At 36.3% G+C, this 24,859-nt stretch overlaps 1 protein-coding gene across 1 annotated transcript; it reads right to left on the bottom strand.

Moving 5' to 3' along the window:
- Positions 1-919: 919 nt before the first annotated feature.
- LOC116133217 (protein DOWNY MILDEW RESISTANCE 6-like) lies at positions 920-15,355 on the bottom strand. The gene is given in 7 exon segments (XM_031418912.1): positions 920-1,496; positions 1,580-1,904; positions 9,343-9,562; positions 9,565-9,607; positions 9,681-9,805; positions 9,808-9,888; positions 15,244-15,355. Coding segments are annotated over 7 exon segments (1,152 nt in total). The 3' UTR covers positions 920-1,250.
- Between the last annotated feature and the right edge of the window lie 9,504 nt (positions 15,356-24,859).

Raw genomic sequence — 24,859 nt, 5'->3', positions numbered from 1 at the left:
AGGGACCAAAGTAAAATTTGCCGGAAACTTTCAAGTGCTTACACGGTAAGGAATGGGATGGGAGAAAGCAACTCTTGCATTTAATGATGTGCGACCCATCCTTATTACAATGGTAAAAGGAAAATTAATGAAATAGAATCCTTATTTTGATAAGGAAAAAAATTTATTTTACCCTAGCCTATTTAAAGATTATTGAGAGAGAGTCGCATCCTGGAGACTGAAGACTTGGTGAGAGAGTTCTCTACATGCTTTCGGTTCAACGTTTTAATTTTGTTTCTAGTTTAATATGTCGTTCAGTAATTCTTAGATGAAGGCTGATGACACCTATGTGTGATGAGATTTTGTTATCTTATTTATGCTATTAAAGATTAATGTTCTTGCTTCCCCGTTAATTTGAAAAAAATTCTTTACTCTTTAATATCATGTATTATTAAAAGTTAAAATTATTTGATTAATTGAGTCTTGTTTAAGCATGTTATATCTAATTTCATTAATTTGGATACAATGAATGTTTTATAAATCATTTCTTAGGCAAAAGAGGAATTACATAAGATTATTAAATTGTGCTTAAATAAAATATTCATATGAGACAGTGGATTGATTTCTTCATTGTCCGTCAATTAAAATTGGGAAATAAGTCATACTTGAAAAATTAAGAGTTAAAGATAGGCGGATTTAATGTCTTAATTTGCTTTTTAATTGTGTCCTTGATTTTAATTAATTAGAGTTGTTTAATTTAATTTTTTAGATTTAGATTTAATGTCAATAATTTAATTTATTTAATTAGTTTTTATGAACTGGGTTCGTAATAGATTTAGTTTAGTTAACTAAGTTTTCTATTAATAATCAATCCATGTTGGCTTATACTCCAATACATTCGTACACTTGTCGAATTTTATTCAAAACAAGGATTACATAGGTAAAACTAACCTTTCTTGATGTTCCTGAAAAATTTTATTACAACAATACCACAAATAATATAACAATGTAGGAAGTTCAAGTTCAAACACAATATCAAAATGTTTAATACATGCATAACAACAAATGATAGATACACTTTAGCACCCCGGCCTAATGTTAAGATATTGTTGAATTGTGTCTCTTACTTACCTCAAATAGTGAGGTTTAACTCATGACTTCATCATTGAAAATGAATCAAGAGTAAACGTACTCAAAGCCTCACCATTTGAGGTGGATAATAGATAAATTCATAATATCTTGACAGTGAGTCAGGGTGTTACAAATACCAGTTAGTTCTTGAAAAGCTCCAAACAGTGTTCTTGATCTAAGTTTCTGCTCCAAAATTTTTTGTAATATTCTGCATACGTGAAATCTCTGTAAACAGTTGCAGGGGCATCATCCCCAGAAAGAGATTTTGGAGCACTGATAATTGCATCATCACTTGGGCATAGAAACGAAGCAACTGACATCCTTGCCTTGTCAGCATTCACAATAGCACGATGCCACACACTTTTATACCTCCCATTACTTAATGCCTGCATCAATAATTCCAGTAGCTTGAAATCCACCATTGACTTATGAAAATTAATATAAATCTAAATTTAAGTTGAAACAGTACCTGAAATTGATCACCAATGTTAATGACAAAAGCATTTGGGTGGGGTTTAACAGCAAGCCATTTACCATCTTTGAGAACCTGAAGGCCAGTAACTTGTAAATCTTGAAGTAAAATGGTAAGAGCATTTGGATCAGTATGGCCAGGCAACCCATAAGTGAGCTCTGGCTCTGGACATGGTGGGTAATAGTTCACAGCCATATGTTGCCCTTGTTCACCCAACACTTTTTTTATGTATCCTTTTTCCAAACCTAAGCTCTCTGATATTAATTCCTCCAATCTCAATCCAAGTTCTCGAACTTCTTTACAGTAATTGCTTACAATTTCCCTAACAATTTATGCAACACAATTTACCATCAGAAACAAATGACGAAAATAATGATAAATATCAAAGAATTGTGAACTAATATGTTCTTTTGAGTTATACTTTAGATTCATTATAAAACAACTACTTTAATTATTGATAAAGATAGACCCAGAAATTAATTTTAGAGTAAACAAATTTAAAATAATATAAAATAAAATAAAGGAAAAGTAAATGAATGAAATCAAATTTAATTAATACAAATATAGAGTGGTCAATACAAAAAAAACAAAATCAAAAGAATGAAAAAAAAATTGAGCAAAGTCACACCAGCCCTCACTCATTACTATGTGGGTCAGTCCATAATTATTGATGTATTTTATTTTTAGTATATTGAAATGATTAGATTTTGAATAGTTATAAAATTATATAATATTTGCCTTAAAATCACCGGTTAAAACCACCTATATATTGTAATGATAAGATGACGATAGTGGGGATGACCAAATAAATAATGTTTAAAAGTTTGACAATAATGTATAAATCCATCTAGAAGTAGCTAAACAAATCAATATCAAGAAGGAAGCCGATATGACTTTTATCTCAAAGATTAATTGTACATTAACATCTACTTTTTCTTCACTTTTGTAATTATTCATTATCATCGTCATCTAAGTTCCAAGCAAGTCAAATAAGCTGAGCAATAAGCACATTGATATTAAAATAAACATATTTTTTTACATGATTTATAAGTTGTTCTGCCGGTCAAACCATTCAACACCGTTACACTTATAATTATTTTATATATTAGTGTAACAAAATTAGTACATTTAGTACTTGGTCGGAGGTAACAAAAAACCCAAACAATATAAGAGAACAAAATGGAAAAAAAAAAATGCACACATTAATTAAAGCTTGTTTAGTTTTCAATTTGCTAGAAGAGCTCAGTTAAGGCTATAAGCACTTTAAAAAAATAATAATAAATAAAATAAATAAAATAAAAATAAAAATAAAAAATTAGGTTTTTTGATTGCATTTCACAGTGTTTATTGGATTCAAAATAAGCTATTTCACGGGAGAAACTCAAAATCCCATAAGCTATTTTTAAGCTTATTCAAAGCAATGTTTTAAAAACCACACCATTGCTCAACCCAACCAAGGGGTCGGTTCTTGGATTGACCAATCTGATCAAATCGCTAATCAGCCCGATCAAGGGGTCAGTTCTCGGGTTGACCGACTAGTCTAACCGGTGTACATCAAACACATCCCTAAAAAATTTATTAGTCCCTGCCGTTTGAAATCCAACAAACACATCCCTAAAAATTCCATTAGTCCCTATAGGTTTGAAATAAAGCAAACACACCCCTATAGCATCTACACTTTTTTTTTTTCTCTTTTCCTTTCCTCTTCTCTTTTTCTCCCCCTGTTTCTCTTCATCTCTTATTCGTTTGGCCAGATTGCAACGCCGACCTTTTCCCTTTTTTTCGACTATTTTCTCACCCAAAATCACCCTTATCACCACCATTGAACCCACACCCTCTTCTCTTTAAAACCATACCTTTTATCCCCTCTCATCACTCATTGATTGCCGACCATGAGAACCGCATCGAGCAATTGTCCTTTGCTAGTTTCTAGCCATTTTGAGCGACAACAACCCCAACCACCACAACCCTTAGACTCATGAGCTACTCCCCTACAAAACCCCTAAAGTTCCCAAGCCATTCCACCCACCAAACGCTGGCAATCACAAGCTAGGGTTTCGCTGTTTTTTGGCCAAATTTTGGTGATTTTGGCGACCAAAACTCAATCTGACACCACTTCCCAACTCACCTTGATCCACCCTTCGAAACCCCCCTAACATCGATTCTTGTTTGCCCGTCGAACGCCAACTGAGAGCCACCTTCCAGCCGCGGCAATTTGAATTTTTTTGGTGTGGGATTTATCGGATTTTCAACTAATTTTTTTATTGGTTTTGGCTTCCTGGTTACCTAGTGCTTGTTTTAATTGTGTGTTGTTGTGTTTTCCTGGTCGATGACACCTCTCCTCTTATTGAAACTCATAGAAATTTGGGAATTTGAGTTAACTTGGTTTGGCAAAAAACTGGTTGGACCAGTGATTTGTTACAGTAACATCGGTCCAACCGTATTTCAAAATGGGTTAGTTACAATTCCGATTTTCGACGCTAATCGGACCGACTTAGGCACAGATTGACGATTTGATTGGTTAAACTGGTCGGTCTGAGTTTTAAAACACAGATTCAAAGCATTAAAATTTAAAAAATATCCTTATTATTTTTTATAAATTTGACTGGATTTATTCATGTATATTAAAGCTGTTTTGATAAATTAATACTAAAAAGTTGTTTTAAATTTTCCTAAGCTGACGACTAACAACTTTTTCATAAAAGTTATATTTTTATAAACTCTAATAAGCTCTTCTTATATAATCCATATTCGAATAAGTCATACCAAAGGGACCTCAATGTGGTTCGTCAAATCGCAATTTTTTTTACAGTTATATCCCTTTCATTCCCTTCTTCCACTCTCCTAGACCCGATCATGCACTTTCTAGCGCCTGAATAACTTCTAATCTTATTTAATTATTTTCACCATTTTCATAAACTATTTAATTATTAAAAAAAAAAAAAGGCGTTGGTGTTTTTTTTTTTTTTTTTTGGGTAATTGAAAAAAGGCGTTGGTTATTGCCTCTACCAACTCCAAAACCAAATTTGGCCTCAACACTGCCTTCAAGGGCCAGATCCGACCTAGGCGGGTGCTACGAGGCAATAGCCTCTAGCTGCGCCACAAGGCCGTTGCAGGTGACGACATAGGCACTAGAAGCTGGTTGGGCGATTAGGGGGTATTTATGTTAGTTTGGTAAATGGTAAAAATCGTCTTTTCACGTTTTAACAAATTTTAATTAATGAAATTGGACAAAATAGGGCTAAGGTCTTACTTCTAAAAGCAGTAGGTGCTTTCATAATTCCTCAAACATAGGGATTTACTCAAAATTTGTCGATCTATCTTTGTTTAACTCGGAATTAGATGGGATATGAATACATGTAATGAATATGGTATTGAAAGTCAATTCAAATAAATATTAGTATTATATTTAATTAATTCTAAAAATAAATTATAAAAAAATAATTTGATATAATAAATTCTAAAATCAGTGTTTAATTAAAAATTCATTGTAGGTGAGGATTGAAATAAAGAAATTATCAATTTATTTTTTAATATAATATTAAAAATAATAATACTATACTTACAAAGAAATCTTATAAAGATTTTTATATAAAGTGAGATGGTAAAAAATGAATGAAAAAATAAATTTTTGTTTCATTCTTTCATTCATTTTTTGTCACTTCATTTTGTATGGAAATCTTTGTAAAATTTTTTTTATAAGAATAGTATTACTCTAATAAAAAGGAGTGAAAAAAAAAATAATAATAATAAAGAGAAAGAGAAGAAAGAAAGGTGGTCATGTGTGGATGAGGGAAGAGGTTAGACTTTCAAAAGAGTAGATAAAATAAAATTTTAAAGTAAAAAAAAAATGAAAGCTAAGTGTACGTACAATTTTAAAACATCTTCAAATGACTCTTTATATGACATAAACTCTTAATTATAAAGAGTTTATCTATAGAAACAAGAGTCTAACCGACTCTTTATTCTTTAAATATAAATTAAAGAGTGAGTTTCACTCTTCATATTTAGAGAGTCAAATTTCACACTCTATTCTAATTTTAAATAATAAATTACAAATTTCTATACATTTTATTTATGTTTTATCTCTTCTATTAAGTTTTTTTCTTAAAAAAACATATTTTCTCTCTTAAAATTTAAAATGTTTGTTAGATTTAAATAAAAATTTTATTCTTTATATTTAAAAATAAATAAAGATATTTTTTATTTATATAAAAAATATTTTTTATTTTTAAAGAGTATTATTAAATATCTCATACACTACGACAAAACTTAAAAGTGACATATTTTTAGGATGACGCANTTAACTAAAAACAATTACACTTATTCATTTATAAATCGTTAATTATTTATTTGAAAAGTTAACTAAATAAAACAAAATTAAAAATTTAAAAAAATAAAAAATAAAAAAAGGGGGTTAACCCGGCCTGACCCGCAACCTAACCCGGAGGGTTAGGGTTGGCGGGCCGGGTTGGGCCAGCCATTCCAGTAAACATGGCGGGCCTAACCCGACCTGCCTTTGTTGGCGGGTGGGTTAGGACCAACCCGCCGCGGGTCAGGCCGGACGGGTTACTTTTCCAACTCTAATAGTATTACTCTATTCAAAAAGAGTAAAAAAAAAAAAAAAAAAACGAGAAAGAGAAGAAAGAAAGTGGTCATGTGTGGATGAGGGATGAGGTTAGACTTTCAAAAGTGTAGATAAAATATAATTTAAAGTAAAAAAAATGAAAGCCAAGTGTACGTATAATTTTAAAACATCTCCAAATGACTATTTATATGATATAAACTTTTTATTATAAAGAGTTTATCCATAGAAATAAGAGTCCAATAAATTCTTTATTTTTTAAATATAAATTAAAGAGTGAGTTTAACTCTCTATATTTAGAAAATCAAATTTTACTCTCTATCCTAATTTTAAATAATAAATTACAAGTTTCTATATATTTTATTTATATTTTATCTATTTTATTAAGTTTATTTTTTGAAAAAATATATTTTCTCTTTTAAACTTTAAAATATCTATTAGATTTGAATAAAAATTTTATTTTTTATATTAAAAAATTAATAAAAATACTCTTTATTTAAGTAAAAGTTATCCTTTTTTTAAACATCATTATTAAAGATCTCTTACGCTACGACAAAACTTAAAAGTGACGTATTTTTAGGATGACGCAGACGTGGCAGCATGCAAGCTATTAAATTTCTATTAAATTTAAAAAGTTTCGTGCAATTTGGTGTAATTGACCATTAAACACGCTTCAATCTGGTTACGTAAACACGCTTTCAGGCGATGATGTCACGTGGTGCAGAACCGGGCCATCCTTTTATTAAATGCAATGTATGGTGGGTGCATTATGTTTTTGTTTCTAAAGTACACAATGGTTTTGATTTCAGATCGTACTCCATCAATGCATCATGACCGTTGATTATTTTGGAAAAAAGACAACCCAAAAGGTATTTTTTTACTATAAAGGACCCCACTCGTATCAATGATGAATATCTTATGGGTCCCACCACGTGTACAAATTAATACTCTAATCAATTTCTTTATCTACCAATCAAAATTTCTACAAGTCAATTGTCTCTTGTATTGACTTGTAGAAATACAAGAGACAATTGACTTAAGACTTGGCTATTAGGGGTGGAATAAAATTATTCCCCTCTGCCTACTAAATCCTTCTATTGGTAAGAAGCTAAGTCCTTAGTTGTGTTTTGTTTTTTTTTTTTATAGTATTAAATATGTAAAAAAAATTCCAATAAATTAGGTTGGGAATAATTTTAAATTACTAGACTTTAGGTATGTTAGAATTATGCCTAGATTTTTCTTAGAGTATCGATTCTTTGGATAGGAAAATTATAGGTTCATATCATGCTTACTCTTTTCCTTTGATACACCCCAAGTCCCAACCAAATCCAAACCTGAAATTAACTTCTAACTCAAACTTTAATTCTAATTCGTTTGTTCTTCAGCAACCGACTTTCTCTTTTCCCAGATAAGCGCCAACTAAATCAAACCTCAACTCAAATCTTAACCTAACTTTAATTCTAATTCCCTTTCTCATCGCCTCTTAGGTAGAACCTAAACCTAATCCAAACCTCAAATCTAATCTGAACACTAACCATAAATTTAATATAATTTCATTTCTAAATTTGGGACAAAACTACTAATTAACCTGTTTTATAATTATTTTAACACAAAAGTAAAGCTGGGAATTTTCAAACCTAGGGGAGCTAATAAATTGAGAAACTACAGGGGTAGTTAGCAAGATTTATAGAAAGAGACCAAACGTTAAGACGACCCAAGACTTTAAAGAATATTGATTACCTCGTGGTTTATGCCCCATAGAGGACCATAGCACCTTAATTTATGCCCCACGAAGCCAAATTGGCCAGAAAGGCAAAAGCATAATAAGAATCTATTCCTTTTGTATGATGTCACCTTGCTCACGTAATACTATGTATAGTCCCCATAAAAAAAATAAAAAAAAAAAAAAAAAGTTTTAGTTTGTATGTCTTTTACGTATAGCTATAGCTAAGCCTATATTCATCACAGGGTAACAAATTTTGTAGTGTAAATAAATTCGAATAAACAAGAGATAAAAAGCTTTTTATATAGACAGAACAGTCGGGTGTATTTGGGTACGTTTATTGTTATTTTGGATAAGATTTTGAAAATAATATAAGTAGTTGAATAAGATGAGTATTACGAGATAAAATTTAAAAATTAACAAAAAAAACTCTCTAGGTTTGCTAATTTAACTAGACACCCCCAATATAATTTTTTGTAAAATGACAAAAACACCCCACCCACCACAGTGTCAGATTTGGCCACCACCTTCGAAATCTGGTCGAAATCTACCTTACGACGTACATCGGTCAGATCGGCCGTGGGGTGTGTCGATCTGGCCTTTTTCTACCAGATCCACACAGATCTGGCCGAAAAGGCCAGATCTATGGCCAATTGGCCGTCGACGACCGCAAAAGACAGATATGGCCGTCAGAGATGGCCAAAGATATAGCCGTGTGATTGTCAATGACGCTATTTCTTGGATGTCGTTGACGGTAGATCGGTGAATAAATGGCCAGTTTCGATCGTTTTTAGGCCGTTGTGACAGATTCCGACCACACCGATGGTGGTTGCCGGAATATGAAAACTATGGATGGGTAAGGTTGTTTTGTTAAACTTTAAACTTTTTTTTTTTAGGGGTGTTTAATTAAGTTAATAAACTTAAGGGGTTAAAATAATTAAAAATAGAATAATATTTCTCAATAATTAAACAAACAGTATTTTGAAATATATAGAAAATAGGGTTTGAATAATAAAAACAAACACAACAGGTATATATAGAGTATTTTGTATTTACTTTAATTATTTCTGTCGCATCATTTTTACAAAAATTCTTTCTCCTTAACATTATTAAAAATATAAATACAACAGACAGTTTTCAGTTATTCGACATAGTACCATCAAGAATCTAACCCTTTTATGATACTAAGAAGGACAAGAATCTTTTCTGTGAAAAAAAAAAAATTTACCAAGAAAAAAATGTATTTAAATGATTTAGATTACTTGGTAATAACAAGAAATTAAATTATTTGTAATTTCTAATTAATTGTTTAAAATATAAATATGAAGTTATTCTAACGTGGTAAGATAAATAACATATATTAAATTAGTTTGATAAACATGCCACGTGATAGCAGAAACAAGAGATGTAAATAATGTAATTGATTGCGAAAGAAAGAGAAGAAAGACTTACTTGAAAGAAGAAGGATTTGAAGGCCATTCAGGTACATACTTTTGGAGTGGATAACAATGGAGTCTTAGATAATCTCTCCAATTGTGTACTTTCTCTTTGTTCACATTAAAACTTGTGGAAAGTCTCATTGTCTTTGATGGGTCATCTGAATATAGCTTAAGCTTCTCTTCAACTGGAAGCTGAAGAATCATGGATACTTCTAAAATTTTATCAACTGCTTCCGGTCTACTCCATGATTGATAACCTACATATATACAAGATTTATCTATATATTTGTTATAATAATAAAAATCAATTATAAAAAATATGAAATTAAAAAACTGGAAAAAGCATAACACTGCAAGCTTCAGCATTTGTTGAACAAGGAAGCTTCTATCTTCACAACCCAAGGCAATAATTGGAACGTTTTCGCATTCGGAAACTTCCGATAGCCGGGGTCGCTCCGATTCCGGTCTGATGTAACTTCGGCAAGTTTGAGTATGCGAAATCCAGAAGATAGAATTTGGTATCCATTTTTAATTTCACAGCAAAGACAAAGATGAGCACCTTACAGAACTAAAACTAATTTATAAGCAGGGCACCGAAATGTCAGCGAGGGTTTATTCAATTAAACTAAGGGCCAATAAAGTTAGTACATTTGTTGGATTTTAATTGGTAAGTAAGAAGGCAACTAGGATCTACATTCAAACCAATGGGCCACATTGTATATGGTATGGATGAGATTGAAGATAGTATATGGGTCTTCCATAGCAAAGGATAGCCATTTGATTGTTTGATCGATCCAAGATTCAAGATGGTTAAATTCAAATCTCCCACCTCCAAACTAATTGGAAAGAGCTTTGTAAGGGTTTCATTCTATTTTTCTTTTATTCGTAAAAGCTTGATCTTAATTACTATATTCAATGAATATTTTCAAATAATGATTTTATATTTTGGCTTTCCCTATAATGCCTTGAAGATATTCCAACATGTTTACTTGGTAACGTTACAACTCCATTATTGGATTTGATTTGACAATTTTATACTCTATCAAATGACTTTATACTCAAGGTCATTTTGTAAGTCTTCGTTGATGTTATAGGTCTATCGTTTAAGAATAATACTAGCCATATTCTCCCTTCTTACTCATTTCTCTTACTCACTCATATTAATCTTCATTTTTACTCCCTTATCTCTCTTCTTATACGAGTAATATTTTATTTACACCACTCTTTTACACCATTTTCATGATGTGGCATATGTCACAACCACATAAATTCTATTATAATATTAAAAATTCAAAATAATTAAAATTTTGTGTAGTTGTGGCATATGTCACATCATAATGTAATGAATATGGTGTAAAAGAGTGATGTAAAAATAGTATTACTCCTTCTTACACCCACCTAGAGCTGGGCATTTGGGACCGGGCCCAAAAGCCCAGCTCCAAAAACCGGTCCTAGGACCGTTCCTTGAGAGGACCGGACCTAGGAGGTCTGGTCCCAAAACGGGACCAGGCCTAAGGAGGAGGGCCCGGGCCCTCCACTGGGCCCTCCTCTAAGGCCTGGGCCTAGGACCGATCCCAGGCCTGGGCCCAAAAAATTTTGTATTTTTTCAATATAGTCTCCTGCCAAATTACATAAAACCTCCTGTTAATTTTAAAATAAATATAAATTACGAGGGCTAAAATAAAATTTTATAAAATTTATAGAAAAAAAATCTTCCAGGTCTAAAAATTTTATAAATTTTACCCCTAAAAAAATACTAAAAACCCCCTATAAAATTTCGTTTTACCCCCAAAAATATAAAATAAATTGAGGGGGGAAAAAAATTACCCAAGTCCCATGGGACCAATCCTGGGCCCATAGGACCAGTCCCGATTAGGCTTAGGGCCTGGTTCGGGTCCTGATTTTTCTCATGGGCCTGGGACCGGTCCTAGTCCCAAGGGACCAGTCCCAAATAGGTCAGGCCTGGGCCCGCAAGAGACCGGTCTTTGCCTACCTCTACACCCACTTACCATATGAGTGAGTAAGAGAAATGAGTAAGAAGAGAGAGTAAGGCTAACATTATTGATGTTGAATTCACGTCTGATATATGTGTTAAATTATATTATTTTAGGTGGTCTGGATGTACGGTGAGGTTTAACAACTCACTTTTCTAATATCTCAGATTTTAAATTTAAATATTAAATATTGTTAATGCTCACTTTTATCAAGGAGGCCCACAAAGGCCCAAGGCCACATGAAGGTTCATACAAATGTTCTCTTAGCCTTTTGCGAGAGATTGCGGGCCAAAGTCGTTTCATGAGACACTTTTGATGGGTTAAGAGTGTCTACTAATAAAGCTTTTTTTAATAAGCAACGAATATTGATTTAAAAGCCCAAGTCCAAATAATTTTAACACAAATTTTATAAAATTATAAAAACCTCTCAAAATAGCATTGTTTGTAAATACATTATTATTCATGCATTTAGGCATAAAAATCTCTATTAATAAAAAGAGCACAAATTTATGAAAATACCCCTACTTTAAGCATGTGTTGACTTTTCCATACAAAATAGTTTTCATTATTTTTATATTTTCTAAAATCTTAGCAAATTGGAAAATATTCCAGTTCTAAATTTTGTAATTTCTGATTTATATTTGATTTTATAAAATTACTTTTTTTTTCTTTCTGTAACTTACCATTTTAGCCCTTTAAATTTCTATTGTACTTCAATTCTTTTGAAAAGGACGTCTTAAGTCCTTTTTAATTTTTTCTCTTACTTTTTTAAAGCTATAAATTTGGTCGACTAATTTTATTTGTTTCAAATTACGGAAAAACCCACCCTTTTCAAACTCTTTATTAACTGCAATCTGTAAGTTTAATCAAATTCTTTATTTCAAATATTTCCTAAAACCTTATTATTTTTACTATTTATTGATTTATTTTATATTAATCCCCTTTTTTATTTGATTTGATTTTATAAAAATACTTTATCTCATTAAAATCTTTATTTTATCCTTTTAATATATATTTTTAATCTTAATAACTATTCAGAAGCCTTTTTATTTATCCTGAATTTTCTTAATTAAATTTTTTTAATTTGTGAATAAAATTTTTACATGGAAAAACCTTTTGATGTGAAGAAAGCAAAAAACCTTAAACTTAAACTGTAAATCTTGATCTAATTTGCTTTCAATTCAAATTATTCTCTTACCTATTGATGTTATTGATGTCTTATGGAAATTTGTCATGGAATTGGATGGGGAGAAGCAAGGGCCAAATGGAAAAATGAATTGAGTTATATGCGCTTTTAAAATAATATTTTATATGATTAAGTTCTTTAAAAATTAAATAGTTAACAATTTCGTTTACTCTTGATATTAGATTGTCATAGTCAAAGTTCAAAGAATAATCCAAATTGAATTAGAATCTGATTTTTTTTTTTTTAATTATGTCATGTCATTGTCATTAGTTGGAGGACAGATTTGTGAAAGAGTATAATATAATCATTCAAAATTTATTAAAATTAGGTAAAGATAATAATAATTATTAAGTAGATTATTAGTTTATAATTATATAAATTATTAATTTTTATTTCTATTAAAAAGGAGTTTAAGTTGTAACATAAAATCTTATATTAGTAGAGGAAATTGGCAATCTGTTTAATAATTAATTAGGTAGAGGGATGAAATGCAAAAAAGTAAGTAAAGAGAAAATGACAGTGAGGTCAGGTCGGAGAATTAAAAATCACAATTAATAGTGATTTGTTTGATATATTATATGGACTAAATTAGAGGAAAGAGTGAGGGCATAAAAGTCAAATTAATAAAGACATGTAGAATCTCAAAGGACTCTAGGGAAGAATTTCCATAGAAAACTTTTTTTTTTTTTTTTTTTTTTTTAATTTGTGGGTAGGCTCACCCCCAGGCTGAAGTGCTTGGAAGCTCAATTTATTATTGTGATGATAACATGAGATTGGAGCTTGGTGGATCTGATGGGCTTTAAACCTAATATAAACTTGATGTGGTGATTTAGTGTAGGCCAAGTTATGGGTTCTGTGATGGGTGAACCCAATAAAGAGTGTTTATATTAGAAAGGTAGGGCGTTCTAAAAGAATCCCAATTAAATAAGGGTACGTCCCTTCTCTTTTTCCTATATATAAGATCATCTACAACCCATTGCACCAAATTGGTATAAGTTTCAGACCAAATTAATATAAAATATTATTGTATCTCCAACCCATTACACTAAATATTTCACAAAAAAGAATATTTTTTAGAATATTCATCTCTTTCTTTTTCTTTTATTGTAATAATAAAAAATTAATTTATTTTACTCATTATTTTTGTATATATTAATTAAATATTGGGAATGATATTTTTATTAAATAACAATTACTTTGAAAAAATTTTAGTCAAGGATTTGAATTCCATAACTAATCCAAGCCTACGTGAGTTTTTTCAAAATGAGTAATCAAGAATTATACAAAAAAGAGCTCAACAACAAGGTCAAGGATCTCAAAATAACTCTAATTCTTTCCAATATTTTGATGATCTTAGAGGATCCGGAACTAATATACCGAAATACTAAATTGTTATTTTAGTTTATGTTGTATTTTCCTTTAATTTTAGTGTTTTTAAATTAGTGTTAATTTTTATTTTGAATTATTGTAGTTTAATATTTGCATTGAATAAAGTTTTGTTTTTAATTTTTCATCATTTTTTGAATTACATAATTATTATGAATTTATTATTATAAATATTAATATAAATAATAATCAAATTAACTTAAATACAAATAACAAAAAAAACATTTTTTTTTTTACTGTTTGAACAGTGCCACGCCAAATTGGTGTGCATGAACAGTGCTACACCAAATTTGATGTGGCACTATAGCTGGGCACCAAATTGGTGCAGAAAATGGCACTGGGTTGGAGGTAAGTTTCATGAACACCAAAATAGCGTTGGGTTAGAGATGCCCTAAAATTAGACCCATTGTAAATTATTCTACACTGTTGGAAGTAGGCTAGGAAGACCTTCCCTTGATTTTAACATGTGTGTAGACAACTTTCCTTCAGATTTGGATTATCAATAAGGAGGTACCCAATTTGGTGTTTTAATTTGATGCGAGGATGGTGCATAATATATCTAACATATGGAATGGAAGTCGGAACACACAATCAATTAAAACCCTAACAAAATTTTCCTCATGATTTCAGTTAGTCCACAGGATTTTAATTGATTATATGAGTATGATTTGATTGATTTGGGTTTTTGATGCAAAAACTCATAGCAGATATATTATATTGTCCCAATTATAGATTTATGATTATTGATTTGGCTATTTGATCAAATAAAGTAGCCATGTATTTGTGATAATTATGATCCTAATTTGAATTATTACTTTCGTAATTTTAATTGATTGGATCTGTAACTTTGGCTAGGTTTCAGTTGGATATGTAATTCTACTAAACACTTTCATGTGAGATTGTGGTTTATGCATGTTGATGTTGATTTTTGACACCAACTATTCGCACGTGCAAAGTGCTAAGCTGACTTAGAAATTACTTGTGAATGGAAAATGAAGTAAATAAATGGGAGATGATTTTTAAAGTGGTTCAGGTGCTCAAAGCGAATCCTACATCCACTGCCTTTTATAAATGAGAGATTACAGTTTGGTCGAGTATTGCGATCAGAGAGTAGAAATACAAAGAGGGAGAGTGAGTGTTTTTTTGTTATCCGAATCCCGAAAATGGGAGGGGAGCCCTCTATTTATAGAAAGAGATTTATGGGTAATGATTATAAATTTGTAAGCGGGCAAGTGCTGTACAATTCCTACCCTGCTTCCTATTAGCTGATTGTACAGGAGATATCCTTAAATCGCATAGGGCTTGGGCAGGTGGGCGACTCCCAACCACTCACAAACCAAATTTTTACCTGCCAAGTTGATGACAACTTTACTCCTTCCGTCCTTGGACGACGTGGCAGCGCTTGGACGACACAAAGTCTTCCTGAACTCTAATTGGTCCTCGCTGACGTAAACTTGCATTAGCCCTTGATTTTTAGGTATAACAGAAGCCCCCTAGTTCTTAAGGTTCAAGGTTTGAACCTTGAGAACTTCATGACTATGCCATGATCTGACTTGTCCTGAGGAACGCTTGCTCGAATTGTAAGCGAAGAACAGCTGAAATGACATAGAGTTCATGGTCTAACTCGACTAGCAAACTGAGTGGAGGTCGCGATGTGGATCTTTGAGAATTGCGCAAGCGACCTTAGGTGATCGTCCTTTAAAGGTTTAGCGACCTAGGTCAGATCCTGCTCAATGCTATACCAATGTGCTTTGAACTTTATCCATGGCTTGCGACCTGAAAACACTTAGGATTTTTTTAATCGAAAACTAGGAATCACTTCGCTTCAAGCTCGATACACGGAGAAGAGTGTTTCATTCGAATGACCTCTTCAGATGTTATCCGTTGCGCTTGATAGCTGGCCTAGTCAATAAGATAAGTTTTATCTAACAGACGTGTCTTTGTGCAATAAGCATCAGCCGTGAGCATTAAATGCAAGCGATGCTGAAATGACATTCTCTTTTAAAGCATTAAATGCGGATGAGGACGCATTTAATATGGAGGAGATAACCACGCCAATGTTTGGTGTCTCTAACAGAGGGAAACATCGATTGATCTCCACGAAGCATGAAGGTTACTTTTCACGAGGATTGACGACACGTGGTCACATCCAACGGCTAGGAATGCATCTCGCCCAAACATCGCTTGCAAAGAAAGCAAAACGTCGCCTTCCTTCCTATAAAACCCTAAGCCCATTCCTCATTTTTCACAGAAATCAAATTTTCAGAGAGAGAAACAAAGTTTTTGCATTCAAGAAATCAGTTCATCCTTCTTCCAGTTGATGCGCACTCGCCGTTACGACAGAACGTTCATCCCCAGCAACCAAGAGGTAAGGAAAACTCTTCCTTTTCTTCTTTTCATTTTTGTTAAAGACTCACTTTTTTACAGCAATGGTGGGTATGAACCAGTGTTCTAAAAACCGGACCAGACCGTCCGGTCGAACCGGTTCGATCGACAATCGACGGTATTTTCAGTCTGGTATATTGTAAAAATCGGCATTTACCATTAAGCCGGATTGAGCCGCGGTTGGACCGCCGGAATACTACCGAGTCGCGGTCCAATCGCGGTCCAATCGCAGCTCCATCCAGTCGGATTCCAGCATCGTTCGATGGAGAAAACACCCCCATTCGACGTGATGGCATCTCCACGACCAAACCCATCCATTTTCAGTGGCCGTCATCCAGCCTTCGTCGCTCGCCATCCACCTAAAGTTTACGCGACGTCGGATTTCTTTTGTTGATTCCGGCGAGTTCCAACGTCAATGGAACTCCCTAGCACCACCATCAGAGTCACCGGCACCTACACATCAAAAGCCCCAAGATTCCAGCTTCGATTGGCCGTTGATCGTCGTTGCCGCCACCACTCACCAGAATCTTCGCGTGACAGGGTGTTTTAGACAGATTTCAAACCTTAAGGGAGTATTATAGGAGTGTTTTTGATTAATTTCAAACCTTTAGGGACTAAAATGTAATTGTATAGAATACGGTCCAACCGACCGATCCAACCGGTCAAACCGAAAATCGCACCCTTGAACGGGTCATTGTCCCGTCTGGTTTTCAGAACATTGGTATGAACGTCTAGTAAACTTACACGATGCACATTCTTGAATAGTGTTAAAAAAGGAACACTCTTAAAAGTTAAAAACCAAGGGCACAAATATTTGGGAACCCATTCTCAAGGATGTTTAGGGTCTTTATTCTTGTAAGTCGTCGTACGAAACACTATGTACAGAGACCGAGTCACCTCCACGTGTCGTACCTTTTTAGACTTTAGGAGCAATGGATGCTTCATAGATAAGAGCAGCCGAAAGGACAAGCTCACAGTCTTCGGGCACCTCAATAGGTCCCGCACAGGTGGTACTATCAGCAGCCACTGCGGACAAAATTCAAAAGGCAATAGATCAGTTTGCGATCAACGTAAACGTTTACCGGCACAGGTAACACACTGCTCAGGACCCTTCAGAGGGAATTGCTACGATCTCAGAAGCAATTTTCAAATGCGGGGTGACGATACCCTTTCACCCCTTCATCAGGTCGATCCTCAACCACTTCGAGGTCGCGCCATTTCAATTAACGCCCGTATATGATAGTAGTTGCCATTTATATCGCATGCCGCGAACATGTACTTGGCAAGTTAACAGCGTTGGAACTCGCATGCACTTACTATCTAAAGAAAATCAAGGACAAAGATTCTTTTTACCTATCAAAGCGATCTACGATCGAGGGAGGGATATTTGGTTACCCTAGCAACGTTGAGGCTTACGACACCAAATATTTCTTCTTCGAGTATGATGGCGTTTGTAAATTTAGGGAGCCGAGTAGGTTATTTGCCTTTTAATTTCCAAACTGACTATCCTTTCCTTTAACTTTCTTTTGGTAGTCAAGACTAATGGAATTTTTGCTTTTTCACAGGGAACAAAACGACCAAGTTGTCCGCTCTAGCGAATTTCAGCCGCATCGAGGCGTTTGGTTGTTTACCCGATTAGAGTCACGATGCAAGACTGCTCGTGACCACTGCTAACCTATGGAAGTACGATTTTTTCAATCTCGAGGCCTCTTTGGAAGCTCCAGCCTGTAATTATCTTCGTATTCAGAAGAACTTTTAGCCTTTTACTATAGATGACCTTTTTGCTAACACATTTTCATGGCGTGCAGTGACCATGCCACCAAAGGTTTTGAAGCCATCGACAAAGGCTAGGCGGTTTGTATTCCCCCGGGTCAACCCGACTGAGCCAACTGAGGCGACCCCCGGTGATATCCCTTCAAGAGGGATACATATTGGTGTCGAAAGACGACCATCCATGGAGCGACGCAAAAAAGCTCCTAGGCTCGTGGCTACTCGCGCCATGAAACAGAAAACTATGGGCCAGAAGACTAGGAAAAGGAAAGAACTGCCCACTGAGGAGGAATTAGAGTCAGAGCTAGAGGGCTTTGGGATGCTGCTAGAGAGATCTCAGCCTTACCATGCCATTCGCTCAGGAATACCCCTGAGGGGTGCCCTCAACACTTCGATGGCCCTTGGGAGCTCGCGTAGGGGAGAGGGAGCGACCACGGCTGCCTAGAGGAGAGCAAGCAAGCAACGGGTCGAAGATGTACCTACCCCCTCGGGGCCATACCTGTTTATGTTGGATTCTTTAGGGAAATTGCTGGAGCACTTGCAGTTGATAGTGTATACCCTGTTAGAATGCCAACTTGTTGTGGCCTTTGAGGACATTGTGGCTTCCCGACTTACAGATATGGTGGCCACCATGCTCCAGCTGCATAGTTAAGTGAAGTAGCCTGTTCTCTTCGAGAACTTTCTAATACCAGTCGATTTCTCAAGTTTTTCTCCTTTTTTTTTTATATCTTTAGAAAAGGAAACTAATTTTGTTTCTTTGCCCATGCAGTCCCTGCTCGCCCTTATCGTAGCCTAGCAGAAGATTGACATGGACTTTACCAACAGACTCAATGAGCTGAAAGAGGAGAATGCCAAGCTAAAGCAGGATCTCATGGTCGTGGATGTTGAACAAAAACGGTTCGCGTCCAGGCAAATCAGTACTTGGTAGAGAGAGATTCTGCTCTTCAGACTATGGACTTTCAGAAGGTCGAGCTCGAAAAGAGAGACGGGGACAACAGGAAGCTCCAACGGATAGTGGCGCGGCTCATCAAAGAGTTGAGCGAGAGAGAAAATGAGCTAAAGGTGAGCACCGATCGCGCAAAGGCGGCGGAGGAGAACTGAGCTCAGTTGTGGGAGAACTCCAAAAAATAGAAGAGGGCGATGGAGGTAGACCTCGAGCTGCTTCAGGGGTGAGTCACTTTAGTGACTGAGCAGATGAAGCGACAAAGCCTCGAGCTCGAGAAAAAAGCTGCTCACTGGGTAATACAAGCTATTTATAGCTTGCGACCGAGGAATCCAAAAATGGACATCTCCAAAAATGGACGAATACCAATCCATTCTTGTTTCCATGCTCCAAGCTGAAAAGGTCGAGCAACAAGAGGAACAAGAACCTCTTCCGAAAGATGATCAGTTAGAAATGAATATTCTCGAAGATTGAGTGGACGATCCATAGGTTGATGATTGTCCAGAGGATCAGGGGGTCGTGCCCGGGGGGCCTGGAAACGAAGACCAGTGATTGCTCTCTTTTCTGTTCTAGTATTTTTTCAGCTTAACTTTTGTAGCTCCTCGTTGTCTTTTGTACACATTTGCTTGATATATAAAAGAAACTTTTGGCCACTTGTGACAGTACTTTTATAACTTAAGCACTTCACAAAACAAATATAACTTAACTGACCATTGAACTTGTAAAATGTTATAAAGAACAATATTATTAAAAAAGACTTGAGATCACGACACACGTTTCTCTTCGAGAAGAAGTGGAACAATCTTATTCATAATACTTACAAGAAGGAAAACTTTACAAGTAAAAAAGAAATGATTAAAGCTATAAACGAGTTCGGAATTAATAATAATAAGGACGAAGATGTTCAACATTCCAAGCCCGCGACACTTCAGAACTGCTAAACCTTTTGAGGTGATACGTTCTAGGTCGTATTACCTTAGCGATGCGATATGGACCTTCCTAGTTAGGTCTCAATACCCAGAAGGACTTCTTTCAAAGCTAGGTCGCCAACTTGAAAGTCACTTCTTTTGACTTTAGAGTCGAAGAATCTTTTTGCCCACTGCTGGTATGATGCTATCCTTAACCGAGCTTTGTAATGGTGTTCTTCAACCAAGTCTAGACCTGCTTGTAAGAGTGCTTCATTGTCTGCCTCATTAAAAAATTTCCTCCGAAGTGAACCAGTTCCAACTTCCACTAGAACCATCACCTCGCAGCCATACGCTAGCGAGAAGGGTGTTTCTGAAGTAAAGGTTCTCGGAGTTGTTCTATATGCCCATAGAACTTTTGGGAGATCATCAGCCCAATTGCCCTTGGCTGCGCCAAGCTTGGCCTTCAATGTGTGCTTAATAGTCTTGTTGACAGCTTCAACTTGACCATTGGTTTGTAGTCTTGCTACTGAGGCAAATTTCTTATGAATCCCAAGCTCATCGCAAAACTGCTTGAATTCCTCATTGTCGAACTGTTTCCCATTATAAAAAATGAGTGTATGAGGAATCCCATAGTGGCACACTATATTCTTGAAGATGAAGTCTTTGAGCTTCTTGGTAATGATCGCGGCCAAAGGCTCGGCTTCGACCCACTTAAGGAAATAATCCACTGCGATCACTGCATACTTGACGCCCTCTTTATTGGTCGACATGGGCCCAATGAGGTCAATTCCCTACATAGTGAATGGCCAAGGACTAGTTATTGTTGTCAGGTAGTGGGAAGGAGCTCGCGAGACATTCGCGAATCTCTAGCATTTATCACACTTTTTCACAAAGTTGAAGGTGTCCTCGTAAAGTAGAGGCCAATAATATTCCTGACAAACAATTTTATTGGCGAGAGATCATGCAACAGTGTGATTACCATAGATCCCTTCATGTATCTCTCTCATGATGTAGTTTGCTTCATCATCGGTTACACATCGGAGGAGGGGAGTGCTAAATCCTTGCTTATATAGCTGATCCCCAATAAGTGTGTAACGATCAACTCTAGTTCGCAGGATTCTCGTCTCAGTTTTATTGCTGGGCAGAGTCCCATCTCAGAGATACTGAATAATTGGAGTCATCCAGGAAGTAGATTCGGTAGTAGCTACGACTTGCTCAAATGAGCTGATGTTGGGAACCTTGGTGTACCAAATTGGAATACTGTCTAGAGCATCGGAGTCCAACGAGGAGGTTATCTTTGCAAAAGCATCTGCGACAAAGTTACTATCTCTCAGGATTTGATTGATCATATAATGCTTGAAAGGCTTGAGCGCGGCCTTAGCTTTCTTTAGATAGTTGATCATATTCTCTTCTTTGGTTTGATATTCTCCTAAAATCTGATTAACAACCAGCTAGGAGTTGCTATAGATGTCGATCATTTCTGACCCTATTTATCTTGCTAGTCGCAGACCAATAAGTAGCGCTTCATATTCGGCCTCATTATTCATAGCTTTGAACCCAAACCTAAGGATTCCATGAATTCGAGTCCTTTTGGGACTAAGGAGTAGAAGACCAACTCCGGCTCTTCTTCTGTTCGAAGACCCATTAACATAGAGGTTCTAGGTTGATAGGTTCCGAACGGTTTTCTGGAAAACTCGCTGGCTGACTTTCGGGTTCTCGATCTGGCTGATAAGGGAGCTCCAAGATAAAATTAGCGATAGCCTGTTCTTTGATTGTTGTCCTCGGTCTGTAATGTAGATCAAACTGACTTAATTCCATAGCTCATTTAAGCAACTTACTCGAAACCTTTGGCTTCTGAAGAACTTGTCTGAGTGGGTAGTTTGTCAAAATATGGATGGTGTGAGCATGGAAATAAGGTCGCAGCTTCCTGGAGGCGATCAGCAGGGCATAGGCTAACGTTTCATCTCTGGATACCTGTCTCGGCATCCAGTAGTCGCTTGCTCGTGTAATATATTGGTCACTGAACTCTACCCTCTTCCCAGATGAGAGTTGTTCTGACCGCATATTGAGAGACAAATAGGTAGAGAAATAAGATTTCCTTGGGAAGAGGCTTGGATAGAAGAGGTGGCTTTCTGAGATGTTCTTTTATGATTTGAAAGGCTTGCTCACATTCTGAAGTCCATTCAAAGTTCTCGTTCTCGATATGAAGCGACTGAGATCCGCCATTCCCCCATTCAAGCTCTAAACTTGCTTCCGATTGGCAGGACTTTTCATATCTAGGAGAGCTCAAATCTTTCGGGGTTGATTTCAATTCCCTGGTAGTTATACCACATACCCCAGGAATTTCCCTGAGGATACTCCAAATGAACACTTAAGAGGATTAAGCTTCATTCCATGTCTCTGGAGTACGTCGAACATCTCAATGAGATGGGCTATGTGATCTGAAGCGACATGCAACTTGACCAACATGTCATTGACATAGACTTCTATTGATTTTCCAATCTGCTCGAAAAACATATGGCTAACCAAACGTCGGTAGGTTGCCCCATCATTCTTCAGACTGAAAGGCATGGCCTTATAACTGTACAATCCTCGATCTGTGATGAACGAGGTATGCTCCTCATTAGGCTTATACGTTGGGATCTGATTATACCCCGAGTAGGTATCCATGAAGCTTAACAACTCGTGCCCAGAGGTGGCGTCGACGATTCGGACATTCTTTGTTGAGGTTCGAGAAATCAATACAGGTCCGCCACTTGCCGTTGGGTTTCTTCACAAAAACCAGATTGCCGACCCAACTAGGGTAATGAGCCTCCCAAATGAACCCGTTTGAGAGGAGCTTATCCACCTCAGCCTTAAGAGCAGCATAGCACTCCGAGTCCATGACTCTTTTCTTCTGGTGAACCGGCTTGACCGTGCTGTCAATGTTGAGTGCATGAAATATTATATCCGGGTTGATCCCGACCATATCAACATGAGTCTATGCAAAAACATCGATATTCCATTTGAGGAAGCTCGTTAAATCTACAATAAGCTGACGGCTGAGATTACTCTCGATTTTTAATACTCGTGTCAGTTCACTTTGGTCGACTAATACCTCATATAGAGACTCAACCAGCCCACTATGGGAATACTCCTCTTGAATGCGAGGATCTATGTTGTCTTCCACTGGACCCGGCTATGGTTCGATCCTGTTGATTGCTATAGCTTGCTCGGGAATGCCCACCGGCCTTCTTTTTCCTTTTCATGCCATCTGTATTGCTCTCACGTAGCAGTTGCGAGATTCGCTCTAAGACCCTTTCATTTCCCCACACCCTGTCGAAGTGGGGAATTTCATCTTCAGATGATAGATGGAGGTGAAGGCTTTAAAATTTTGTAGTAGGGGTCGTCCCAGAATGCCATTAAAAGTGGATGGATAGTCTACGACTGAGAATTTTGTTATCTTGGTCACTTCGTTGGTCTTGCCCAAAGTGACAGGAAGCGCGATCATTCCTTTGGGGATTAGATGATCCCCAGTAAAACCATAAAGAAGGATAGAGGCAAGCTTCAGATCTGCCTCGTCCAATTGTGTTTCCTCAAAAGCTCACTAAAATAGGATGTTCATAACGCTACCATTATCTAGTAACATCCTGTGGACTTCGCACTAACGTATTTTAGGTGCGATGATGAGTGCATCCTCATGGGGATGATGCAATCGCACCACGTCTTTCTTTGAGAAGATAATCTCTTCTTCTCTACGAACCTTAGCAGGTCGTGACGCTGTGTTCATCATACTCACGGGGTTATGGCAAGCTCCTCGAGCATACTTTTCCTAAGCACCTGAAGAATTCCCCATGAGGTGCAGTCCTCCAAAGATGATCCCCATGAGGTAGAGACCCTTACGACCATGATGTTTCTTCCCCTAGTCCCCTTGATCCTTCTCTTGTATAGGAGTCATACCATTAACATACTCCTTGAAATGCCCTTGCTTAATGAGGTCTTCAATTGCTTGCTTGACAGCCCGACACTCATTGGTGTGGTGCCCATTATCCCGATGATAACGACAAGATTTCTTATTGTTTCTTGCTGAAGGGGGATTGTTCATGGGCGCCGACTCTCCGAGCAGACTAGCGTCTTCTAACTTATCCAAGATAGCTGATACTGATGCGTTCAAATGAGTATACTGATTCTTTTCGCGATCACGACGAGGAACCTTGACATAAGATTTCTTGGGCTCAAACCGTTGCTTTTTCCCCTTCCATTGATCATCATTAGCCCATCTGCGATCAGCTTTTCTACTACCCTACCCCTGGTCAGGAGCACAGGTCGAAAGACCGGGGTCGTGGCGATTAAGAGCGGCCACAGAGTTCTCTATTGGGAGGTACTTCTCAGTAAGGTCATGGAAACGGGTGAGGAAAATGTTGTCCTTGAATTGCAGCTTTTTTCACAGGTCGGTCTGTGGGCAAACTCCTGTAATAATGAGAGTCCGAACAGACTCTTCAGGTGTGTTAGCCACCTTATGCAGTTCCCTGTGGAACCTGTCAATGTAGGACCAGAGGGATTCATTCTTTTCCTGCCATATGTTTCTAAGATAGCTCAACGACATCGTGAACTTCCTATTCGCCTGGAAGTGTTTGAAGAATAACGAGCTCATCTGCTGCCACGAGTTAATAGATCATGGCAGAAGTGATCTAAACCATCGCTTAGTGTGGGCAATCAGAGTCACTGCCAAACAGCGACATTTGGCTAATTTGGAAACTTGGTGAAGCTCTATGAGGTCGTTAAACTCATAGAGGTAATCCAGCGGATCAGAATTCCCATCGAACACTCGCATATCGGGCATTCTATATCTTGACGGGAGAGGAGCAGCTAACACTACTGGAGAAAAGAGAGACGCCTCAGTGACCTGCCCATGCTCATTTTGCTAACTCTAAGCTAAACCAAAGCTCGCTATAACTTCTCAATATGAGGCAGTGGAG

This window comes from Pistacia vera, unplaced genomic scaffold (assembly GCF_008641045.1).
Source record: "Pistacia vera cultivar Batoury unplaced genomic scaffold, PisVer_v2 Contig1078, whole genome shotgun sequence".
Classification (NCBI taxonomy): Eukaryota; Viridiplantae; Streptophyta; class Magnoliopsida; order Sapindales; family Anacardiaceae; genus Pistacia; species Pistacia vera.
This window is presented reverse-complemented; position numbering and strand designations above follow the sequence as displayed.